The sequence below is a fragment of the Acanthochromis polyacanthus genome, chromosome 22 (assembly GCF_021347895.1).
Source record: "Acanthochromis polyacanthus isolate Apoly-LR-REF ecotype Palm Island chromosome 22, KAUST_Apoly_ChrSc, whole genome shotgun sequence".
In the NCBI taxonomy this organism is placed as follows: domain Eukaryota; kingdom Metazoa; phylum Chordata; class Actinopteri; family Pomacentridae; genus Acanthochromis; species Acanthochromis polyacanthus.
Window position 1 is genome coordinate 10,364,190 of NC_067134.1, and position 12,024 is coordinate 10,376,213.

General features: G+C 36.6%; 1 protein-coding gene across 4 annotated transcripts in view; it reads right to left on the reverse strand.

The window, feature by feature from the left end:
* Positions 1 to 2,160: 2,160 nt before the first annotated feature.
* The window catches only part of nhej1 (nonhomologous end-joining factor 1), a 35,604-nt gene continuing 25,740 nt past the window's right edge, over positions 2,161 to 12,024 (reverse strand). For all 4 annotated transcript variants that reach the window (XM_051942314.1, XM_022208179.2, XM_051942313.1 and 1 more), the window contains 3 exons: positions 3,732 to 3,906; positions 3,245 to 3,342; positions 2,161 to 2,462 (listed from right to left, as the gene is read on the reverse strand). In XM_051942314.1, coding sequence (XP_051798274.1) covers positions 2,388 to 2,462; positions 3,245 to 3,342; positions 3,732 to 3,906 — 348 coding nt within the window. In that variant the 3' untranslated portion in view covers positions 2,161 to 2,387. The remainder of the gene's footprint in view (positions 2,463 to 3,244; positions 3,343 to 3,731; positions 3,907 to 12,024) is intronic.

Genomic DNA, 12,024 nt, shown 5'->3' on the forward strand with positions numbered 1-12,024 from the left:
TCCCTCAAATCTTGCCACATCTGTGGCATTGTGCTGTGTGATAAAACTGCACCTTTCAGAGTGTCCTTTTATTGTGGGCAGTCTAAGCACACCTGTGCACTAATCATGGTGTCTAATCAGCATCTTGATATGGCACAGCTGTGAGGTGGGATGGATTATCTCAGCAAAGGAGAAGTGCTCACTGTCACAGATTTAGACAGATTTGTGAAGAATATTTGAGAGAAATGGTGATATTGTGTATGTGGAAAAAGTTTTACATCTTTGAGTTCATCTTATAAAAAATGGGAGCAAAAACAAAAGTGTTGCGTTTATATTTTTGTTGAGTGTATAACCTGAGTTATCAGTAATCAGATAATAACAGTCATCCAGGTGTTCAGTAGCAAACATCTCCTTCAGGTTCTTGAAAATGTTTCCCTTTATCTAAAACAAACTAACAGTGAAAACATCAGAACTGCATTATTTTAAAAATAAACAATTAGTTCTTTTCCAACATTTGACTGTGAACCTACACACAATTTAACCCTTAAAACCCAAATATAGAGAAAAATAGGCAAAAAATAATATCTAGATATTTATACATTTTCAATCAATTTACATGTTGACTTAAGTTTTTATTTTACTCTATTTAAATCAGCAAAAAATAGTTATTTTACAGATATTTACCATTATTTGAAATAAAATGGGGGGCTGCAGAGTGGCGTAGTGGTTAGCACTTTCGCCTTGCAGCAAGAAGATCCCGGTTTAAATCCCGGCCTGGGCCTGGGATCTTTCTGCATGGAGTTTGCATGTTCTCTCTGTGCATGTGTGGGTTTTCTCCGGGTACTCCGGCTTCCTCCCACAGTCCAATAATATGCTGAGGTTAATTGATCACACTAAATTGCCTGTAGGTGTGAATGTGAGTGTGATTGTGTGTCTGTATATGTAGCCCTGTGACAGACTGGCGACCTGTCCAGGGTGTCCCCTGCCTTCACCCGAGTCAGCTGGGATAGGCTCCAGCACCCCCCATGACCCTAGTGAGGATAAAGCGGTGTATAGAGAATGGATGAAATGAAATGGAAAAATATATATACTACGTTTTTATTGCATGTTATTTTCTGAATTTTTCTGGTTTTCTTAAAGTAACTTTTAAGTATTAATTGTTAAAAAAAAAAAAAAGTCCACATGAAAAACCTGATGATTTACAAAGAACAATTTGTGGTTTTACAGTGTACAAAATGTGATAAATTACAAAAAAAATCTACTAAAATGATCAATATTTAACAGATATTTGCTATTATTTGAAAAAAGCATATATATTAAGGACTGAAAAACAGTAAATAAATGTTTTACTGTTATTTTAAAGACAAATTTCAGATACTTAGAAAATTACAGAAAAAAGTAACATTTGCATTAGAATCCACTAAAAATAGCTTGACTGTTTGTGTAATTAAAAGTAAAGAATTAACTCTTATAATTGTGCTCTGGCTGCAGCTTCACTTTCATTTGTAAAAACCTGTTGACGTCCAAACGGAGCCCGAGAAAGACGAGCTCTTACTGGTGAGGATTCTCAGCAGATATTTTATAATCCTGATGATCCTAAAAGACTTTTGAAGAGATTTTAATCGATTTATGCATTTCTCATTAATCGTTCTTCATTTTCTTTACAATTATGAAACTAAATCGTAACTATTTAACCCTGAAATTACCTTATCTTATTGCTGCATCTTATTTGTACAGTTTTTACGTGTAATAATGTGCAGGCTGCATTCTGGGTTTAAATAAAGACACTTTCGGTCACCTTTTGTCGCGCAGAAACGCTTGAATTTCTCCGGAGTCGAGCGGCAAACAGTGGCTCCTCAGCTAGAACTTCAATAGCATTCCCAGGAGGCTGCAACACCTTGAGTCAACATCTCACCGGGCTCTGAAAAAGGAGATCGGCCGCTCAATCGACCGCCGCCGGCTCGTTGTCCTCCGTCTGTCTGAGTCAGGGAGAAACAACAACAACCCAGGACGAGAGCAGAACACTCTGGAGGCTTTAAGATGAGCTCATTTCTTCACAATGTCGCACTAAAATCAAAGTAAAAATGAAATTATCACCATTCATTGGTACTAGAGAGTCAAATCCAATGTATTCTGAATATTTTCAGTTGTTGATTTAGCAAATAATGGACAAAAAAAGGATTTAAAATGACATTTACATCTTTAATTGATAGCTTCAAGTCCTTAAAAATCCCCAAAAATCCACAATATAGTCGCTAAAACCATTAAAATCCTGATGTTGTGGGTCGCAGAGTCTTTAAAAAAGAGCAAAGAGTTGATTTATTTAGGTCTAAAAATCGGATTATAAAAGCAGTTTGTCCCTCGCGGTAAAAGTTTAAAAGCAGTTTTAAAACCAGGCGTTCTACTGCTCATCTGAACAGTCCCACTTTCTTCTTCTTTGGTTTGGAGGTCGGTCGCTCTGCGGGGTCGGAGGTCACGGACGGCTGGAGACAGAAAAGACAAAAATATTCCTTTAAACTCTTACTTTTTTTTACCACCAGAATCAAATCTACTCTGTTATTAGTAGCATAGATTATTTTGTCCAGTTCTTGTTCTTTTATGGCACTAAAACGATTATTTTACCTTTAAAATCCTCATTTGCTGTCATTTAGACACTTTTCTGTCACCTTTACTGCTTATTTTATAGTGAATAAACGGAGAATTGATGGTTAACCCTTTAAGCTTCAGTCAATTCCAGCCGTTTTCAGTACAAAAAATCGCTAATATTCTATTTTTAAATAAAAAAATTACGAAAAATACGGGGAATATTGGACGCGCATCGGGAGGTGCATTTCCTTGAAAACGACCGATTCGGGGATTTTATACCGACTTCAGGACATGTTTTGGACAAAATAGTTTACTGGCTTGTGTCATCTGATGTAAAAGGTTGGATTATAGCCGTTTTTTGTGGAATCTTTTTTTTGTGTGTAATAATAAACCCGGAAATGTGAGTCGCGCTGTGTGCTTTGAAGCCGTGTATAGAGAACGGATGGATGAATATTTGTTTTTGTCGGACAAATGTGTTTTTCTCACCCGCTGTGGTAATCGCATCTGAAAGTGGTTTATACCGGCGGATTCATGAGAATCTAAGCTTTCCATCGGTGTATAGTGTTTGTATAATCGCGTTTGCACCCGTCGGACATTCCTGAAATTCCTATGCAAATTAGTAGGTGTACCGCCGGCGGTACACTGAAGCTTAAAGGGTTAAAACTGAATAAATAAGCACCTGTTGTACTGCGGGTCTGTCGGCCATCTTTGCTCTAGACGTTTCCCCTCGTCCATTGTGGCTCGGTTTCCTGTCTGCTGGTTCAACGGATCCAGAAGCTGAAGGGTGAAAACGACCAAATGCAACCAGAAAAATGCTGGTTAAACTTTACACTGATGAAATTCTTTGGTGGTCAGTCAGAATTTTGGGATTATTTCTAATTAAAGGGTGTGAAAAGAGCTAATTTTGAGGTTTCAATCACACGTTTCTGCAACAATTTAAGTAATTCATTGATCTTTTGAGGTATTTTTCAGTAAAAACGTCAAACTTTCTGCAATTCTTGCAAACATTTGCTACCTTTACATCATCGCAAATTGATTTTTTTGGGGGGGTTTCAGGCTGTTTTATTGAATAAAAACACTTTTCATTTAACATTTTATCAAAATTGAGAGTAAATGTGGGTCTTTAAATAAGTTTTCTGTGTAATTCTGTGAACTGTGAAGCTCACCTGGAGTCGAGGTGACGGCTGGTGGTTCTTCGACGACCGTGGTGGGTTCATCATCCTCCTCCGAAAGCTTGCGTTTCCGCGCATTGCCGTGGGCGACGACAGCGGCGTACAGCTGCTGGAGGTCGGCGTCAAAGCCGAGAGCGTCCTGATGCTCAGAGCTCAGCAGAGGAAGAGTCTGGAGGAGAAACAGGACGGAGAAGGTTGGAAAAGGTTTCTGAAGTTTCACATGAAAATCACTGATATTTAGTAAAGAAGAAAAGGAGCCGAGCTTTAGTGGAAGAGAGGAAGAAAAGGAGGCAAGTTTTAGTGGAAGAGAGGAAGAAAAGGAGGTGAATTTTAGTAGAAGAGAAGAAGAAAAGGAGGTGAATTTTAGTAGAAGAGAAGAAGAAAAGGAGGCGAGTTTTAGTGGAAGAGAAGAAGAAATGGAGGCAAGTTTTAGTGGAAGAGAAGAAGAAATGGAGGTGAATTTTAGTAGAAGAGAAGAAGTAAAGGAGGTGAATTTTAGTGGAAGAGAAGAAGAAATGGAGGCAAGTTTTAGCAGAAGAAAAGGAGTTACGTTTTAGTAGAAGAAATGGAGGTGAGTTTTAGTGGAAGAGAAGAAGAAAAGGAGGCAAGTTTTAGTGGAAGAGAAGAAGAAAAGGAGGCAAGTTTTAGTGGAAGAGAAGAAGAAATGGAGGTGAATTTTAGTAGAAGAGAAGAAGAAAAGGAGGTGAATTTTAGTGGAAGAGAAGAAGAAATGGACGTAAATTTTAGTAGAAGAGAAGAAGAAAAGGAGGTGAATTTTAGTAGAAGAGAAGAAGAAAAGGAGGTGAATTTTAGTGGAAGAGAAGAAGAAATGGAGGCAAGTTTCAGCAGAAGAAAAGGAGTTGCGTTTTAGTAGAAGAAAAGGAGGTGAGTTTTAGTGGAAGAGAAGAAGAAAAGGAGGCGAGTTTTAGTAGAAAAGAAGAAGAAAAGGAGGAGAGTTTTAGTAGAAAGAGAAGAAAAGGAGGAGAGTTTTAAGACAAGAGAAGAAGAAAGAAAATAACATACAAGCATGAAAACACATTTTTCTGTACAGGAAGGAAAACAAATAACTATTTTGGCGTCTCAATCAAAACATTAAAATGTGCTTTAATGTTTTAAATGTTTCTGCTTTTTTGTAAAACAGTGAATTTGAAAATTCCTGGACAACAACAACTAGAATTTAGCAATAAAGTTATCATTATATTAAAGAGCTTTGGACAAACTGGAGGATTACAGAAACATGAAAACATGTTTTGGTCATCAGCAATAGTGTCCATTAGGAATTAAAAGTGTAGAAGTCTTCATGTGTGAATAAAAAAGGAAACCACTGCTTGTCGTGATGAACTTCAGTGCCAAGTTTCAAAACAGTGCAGATTTCAGTTCTTATTCCTACAGCTTGTGAAATCATGGATGCCCAGTGTTGGATTGGAAAAAAGCTACAAAGTGACAAAAAAATGGACAAAAACGAGACAAAAAATTACACAAATGACACAAATAAGACCACCAAACACAAAATGACAAAAATTAGACAAAAAACAAAAGCGAGACGAAAGGAAACAAACGACAAGTCAGACGAAAAAGAAAAAACAACACAAAATATCACTAAAGTGAGAAACAAAATGACAGGAAACAAGAGACAAAAAATTAGACAAAGAACGTACAAATTGAAAAATGAGGCAAAAAAATGACCAAAGTGAGAAACAAAACAACAAAAAATTAAAAAAATGACAAGTCAGAGAAAAAAAAACAGCAAAAAAGACAAAATATTACGAAAAGAAGACACAAAATGACAAAAGAAAGAAAAAATGACAAAGAATGAGACAAACGACACGAAACAAGAGACAGAAAAACAGACACACAACAGAGAAAAAAAAAACACAAATCGATGTGCTGCAGAGGTTTTATGTGACGGTTTGTGGGGCGGCTTTGCATTTTGTGAATGAATGTGAGATTTAAATCCAGCAAAGTGCTGATATTTGGCATTGATCTGTGACTACCTGACAGATAAGGCTGCAGCTAAACTCCTGCTACTCTCTCTTAACTAAATCCTTCTCGTTTTTCTTTTCTCCCCCCGATGGAGAGGACAAACTCTCCAAATTAGCTCCTCAAATATTGACCGGCAGAGATCGGTGGTCTCCGGCTCGCTGTCGGGGCAGAGGGGCTCCTGAACACACTGTGGTCAGGTTTCGAGGTTTCGCATTGATTTATTTTCTGCTATTTGTTTGTTTAAATGTGGTAAAAATAAACGGCGAGGCTTCGTTCTGCTTCGGGCACAGAGGAACCAATGTGCAGCAGAAAGTTGTCCCTTTCTTCGCCTCCGGCTGCTGGCTGCCGACCAGCTCTCTGCAGATCATTTGATGTCAAACGCTCAGCTCCATTTGTTGGAAACCAGCTTTCTATTCGATAGTCTGGAGCTCCTCCTCAGCCCTACGGCAGCCCATTAGTGCCAAGAATACAAATGCTAAAAGCACTCAATTCTAAACAGAAATCAGAAAGTTTTTATGCTGTTTATGGTGAATATTTTTAAAGAAAAACTGTCTTTTTTATTCTGCAATCACCTCTTTAGATTATAAAATAACCAATTCCTGCACTGGATTTAAAACATTTCAGAGCTGATTTATTTGGCTTTTTATGCTAACACAACATTTTCACTGCTTTCATTCCATTTCTTATCATTATGATGATTTTTTTCAAAAAAATGTGCAGCCAGGCAAGCTAATGTTGAGTGAAGTCTCACTAAAAAACACCTGAACACTGTCCTCACATGCAGATAATTACAAAAAAAATGTGGTGCTTATTCTTTTTACAGCTACATCTTTTTGCACCAACACAACATGTTTCTCCATTTTCTTCTATTTTTTTTTTAATCATCATTAGCATCATTTTATTGCTATTTTGTTCAAAAACTTGCTTGACCAATGGATGATTTTACTTTTGGTGCCAGCACAACATTTTTTCACTGCATTTTATTTAATTTTTTTAGTATCATTAACACTATTTTATTTCAATTTTGTTCAAAATTTCACTTAACTGCAACCACAGCTAAATTTTGCGATAAATCTGACTAAACGCTCTTGAAAATTGTCTTCACATGTAAACAATTAGAAAAAAAGTTGGCGTTTATTCTTTTTACAGTTGAATCAACACTGGTTTACTTTATTTCTAGTGCTAATGCAACATTTTTCATTGCATTCTATTTGAATTTTAATTATAATCATGATTTTGTTATTACTATTATTTCCAACGTTTGCTTGAATATTGCAGCCAACAGCTAAATCTCACTAAAGGCACCTGAACATTGTCTTCGCATGTAAATAACTACTTCTTTTACTGTATTTTATTCTATTTCTTTTGTTATGATTATCATTTTTATCGTTATTTCTTTCCAAAGTTTGTTTGACAACTGCAGCCAACAGCTAAACTTTGAGTTAAATCTCACTAAAAGCTTTGTAAAGCTTCAGATTTAAACTTTATTTGTTTCATAAGGCCAAAATAATGCAGGATTCTTTTTATTTTTTGGGCAGCACTGGGCTTCCATACAGTCTGTATTTAGGACCAGAACAAAAACGTCCTCGAGGTGTGAGGATTGTTATCGGACCAGAAAGGAAACACCAGCCGAGGAATAAAAAAGGTGATTACGACAGGTCAACAACCTCTGGTGGAGCGGAGTGACGCTCTGGAAAGTTCCTTCCTGCTTCTATTGCCGGACAAAGTCCAACAGCGAGGACGAGGACGACGCTCACCTGGCCGCCACGCCTCCAGGCTCCGCCCCCTGAACCAAAGCAAAGCAGCGAGCGGTGAAGGTGAGGAGAGGTCGGACCAGAGCTCCTCTATTATTAGCGGGTAAACAGCCCTAGTTTTAGCTGCTGTTGTTTATGAATGTGGAGACGGAGAGTCTCACACTTCATGTTTACCTCCCGCCTCTTTTTCTCTCATCGTCACCTCGGCTTCCCGTCCAAAAGCCCAGAGCGATGACGTCTGAACCTGACGGCTCTAGGACGCAGCCTCGGAAAAATACTGGATGATTAAACCACAGAATTAACTGGCAAAATGACAAAAATGAACCGGAGAGAAAGCAGAACTAAAACGACATAAAAACTTCAAAATAACATCAATAAAATCCAACAAAGCAGGACATTTTTCTACAAGTTAGGTCTGATAGAAGACAATTAACCTGCAGGTTTCTGAAAGTTCCAGTTTAGCGCCGCAAAAAAAAAACAAACAAAAAAAAAAAACAGAAAATGTGAAAGTCTGGAAGCACAAAGTTTGAAAAAAAGGATACAAAAAACCCCAGCAGACATGGTGAAAATAACAGCAAATGTAAAAATAATGACATTTTTAGCCAATATATAGTAATACAAATTTATATATTATTTTATTTTTTTATTCTTTATTTTTTTTTGCAATATTATTTATATATATATTTAACAAATACAGAATTTGCAAAATGATATTAAAAAACACGATAAAAAAGTGATTTATGCATTGTTTTTTTTTTAATGATTTCCTTTCAATAAAACAAATATCTGTTAATTAACAAGATTTTTTTTCATTTTTGCTGATTTGAATACAGTAAAAATAGAGAGAAATTGTATGGTCAGATGTTGCAATTCATAGTTTTTTAGCTTTATTTTTTGTAAAATAATACTTTAAAAAATTATTTTACGAGATACGATCAGTAATTTGAGTAAAAAATAAAAAAGCCAAAATTTGGCAGCAAAAATATGCAAAAAAAAAAAAGTATGGCAAATGTCTGCAAAATAACATTTTTAGCTGTTGTAAATACAGTTCAAAGAATAAATGATCACAAAAACTAACATTTGTAAAAATTACACATTTTTGATGGCATTATTTACAGTTTTGGTGAGATTTTTTGTAAATTTTTTGCCACTTTAGTAGATATGATCAATAATTTAACAAAACAGAGAAAATTAGGGTTTTATTTTTTCAAAAATAAAATTTTTAAATAACGTCAAATAACTGCAAATGTTATATATTTTTCTGATTTAAATACAGCAAAAATAGAGAAATTTTATGGTCAGATGTTGGAATTGACAGTGTTGACCCGTTGTTTTTTTGGATATTTTTATTTTTACAGTTTTACTAGATATGTGTACATAGATAAAAATCATTTCTGAAGAAAAATACACAACAGGTGGATAAAATATGGAATTAAGATGCAGTTCCTCAGTGATCTAAACAGAATGTTTGGAAAGTTACTCGTCTTTATCGGTTTAGTTTCACATTAAAGCTCAATATTTCTTAAAAAAAACCTAAATGACTCGTTCACCTGTAATAATTCTTCACGGATGCACTTTTCAGGCAGAACTTGGTGGATTTTCAGGCGTCTGGTTTATACCGGCCTTTCGCTTCCTATGTGTCATCGGCCTGAAGGTTGCCGTGACGACAACCGGCGGTCAGCGAGAGGTGAAAGGTAAATGAAGCGAAGGTGTGGATGACGTCAGAGAGGAGCAGAGGAGGATTCTGGGCTTCATGATGAACTAAAACAGGCGTTGAAGACCCGTCCTGACTAAAAATACCTCGTGACTCGGACGCTTTCTGGTCAGAAAATCTGCATTTTTAATTCAGAGAGGATATTTATGGGGTTTGGAGTTTAAATAAAGGTTTATATATGATCAATTTAAACCAGAAACTTTCAGTATTTGGCCACATGAATGATGTATTTAAATAATTTATGGAGCTAAAACACCAAACTGGATCATGCACAAGTGTTAAATTAAGAAGTTCTCCAGAAAAAGATGAGAAGTTTTTGAGTATTTGACTGTTACAAACACATTGCGGTTGCCATTTGAGCATTCTTTTGTCTCATTTTTGTTGTTGAAGCATTATTTTGTTCATTTTTTTGTCTCTTTTAGTGTAGTTTTTGTTGTTCTAGCTTCTTCCTTCGTGTCATTGTATCATTTTTCTGTTATTTAAGCATTATTTTGTGCTATTTTGTTCATTTTTGTGTGATTTTTGAATGTTATTTCAGCATCTTTTGGTGCTATATTGTTGATTTATGTCTTTTTGTGTCATTTTGTGTTATTTAAGCATCTTTTTGTTTAATTTTGTGCAATGTTATGTTATTTCCACGGCATTTTCGCATCTCTCCGCGTGATTTTTCTGCAATTTCTCTGTTATTAAAGCAACCTTTTGTGCTTTTTTGTGTCATTTTTGCATCTTCACGTGTTACTTTAGCATGCTTTTAAGTCATTTTTGTGTCATATTTCTGTTATTTTAGCATTAAATAAATATCTAAACAATAATTTTGTGCTTTTTTGTTCATTTTTGTGTCTGTGTAACTTATATATTTTTAAGCATCCTTTTGTGCCATTTCGTTTATTTTTGTGTTATTTTTAGGCCATTTTAACATCTGTCCATGTCATTTTTTGTGTTATTTCTGTAATTTAAGCATGAAATAAATATTTAAACTCTAATTTTGTGCCATTCTGTTCATTTTTTTTATTTTTTTGTTATTTAAACATCCTTTTGTGTAATTTTTGATATTTAAGCATAATTTTGTTGCTATTTTGTTCATTTTTGTCTTTCTGTGTCATTTGTGTTATTCTAGCATTCTTTTGTTGGTATTTTTGTCTTTTAGAGTAATTTTTGTGCTATTTAAGCATCCTTTTGTGCTATTTTGTTCATTTTTGTGTTATTTTCATGTTTATCTTGTTGTGCCATTTTTGTCTTATTTTAGCATCCTTTTGTGTTTTTTGTGTCATTTTTCTGTTATCTTCACATCTTTTTCTGCTATTTTGCTAATTTTTGCACCTCTCCATGCCACGTTTTTGCATCTGCAGTAAAAGAAGGAATTGGATGCGTTCACGCCTGACGACAGCAGCTGGCTTCAAACCCAAAGTCCACCTTCTGTCAGCTGAGGAAGCCGTAATGTGTCTGCGGCTCTCTCCAGAGCCGTTTGGACTCGATAACCGGAAGTGTTAAGTGCCTCAGATAAAGAGAAGCGGTTCTTGCAGTCGGCCTCATTCGTGTTCATGTGCCGACAACTGCTCTGCTGCCGTGTTTTACATCGCTGCTCTCACGCTGCTCATGATGTCTTTGCGGGACGCCGCGACCGGCCGGTCCAGCTGGACCCGGGCCCAGGGGCCAGCAGCTGAAGAGGGGCAGCAGCCAGGCCACAGAGGGCCTAATTACAGACCGGGCCGGGGACAACCCTGTGGAAACTGTGTGCAACTGACGGAGGAGGAGGACCTGCTGGATGTGGATGTTTTTCCATCTTTCACTCCTCACAAACAAACCGTGGCTGCAAATAATCACTATTTTTATCATGTGATGGATAAAGTAGTAAAATATAGCAGCATCACAAGAGGCCCCGGCGCCCAAGAGATGTTTGCAATCAGTGTTTTGTGCAGCTACAAGACCCAAACCGAAAGGAAAGAAGCAAAACCTGCACTGACTGTTGGTCCAGTTGCAATTTTCTATCTGATCCCTCAAAAAATACACTACCATTCAGAAGTTTAGGGTCACTTAGAAATGCCCTTATTTTTTTTTAAAGAAAAGCACTTTTTTCAGTGAAGATAACATTAAATTAATCATAAATCCAGTGTAGACATTGTTAATGTGGTAAATGTCTGTTCTAGCCGTAAACAGCTGATTTTTAATGGAATATCTCCATAGGGTACAGAGCAACATTTCCATCAACCATCACTCCTGTGTTCTAATGCTACATTGTGTTAGCTAATGGTGCTGAAAGGCTCATTGATATTAGAAAACCCTTGTTAGCACATGACTTAAGGTGTGAGTTTTCTGGGTCACCCCTAACTTTTGAACGGTAATATAAGTTTAAAAGATGCTGATGCTTCTGATTTTTCTTTATATTTTCAGGGTAAGGCAGAAACAGACTCAGACAAACTAATGATGACTGGAATAGGCTTGATACAACTGACAAAGTCTAGAACAGACCTGAAAGAACTGACCCAGACTGAAACAGACATGAATCAATAACAAAGCATGATCCAGACTATGGCAGACCTGGTCCAACAGCCAAAGACTGGATCGGACCTGGACCAACTGACCCAAAAAAGAACAAAACTGGATCAATTGCTCAAGGCTAGAGTAGAACTGGACCAACTGATGTAAACTGGAACAGATCTGGACTAAACGACATAGAAAGAAACCAAACTGGACCGATTATTGAAGACTGAACAGACTTGGGCTAACTGAAGATGACTGGAAAAGACCTCGATCAAACGACCTCGACAAGAACAGACTTGGCACAACTGACAAAGTCTAGACCTGAAATAATTGACACAGACTAGAACAGGCATGA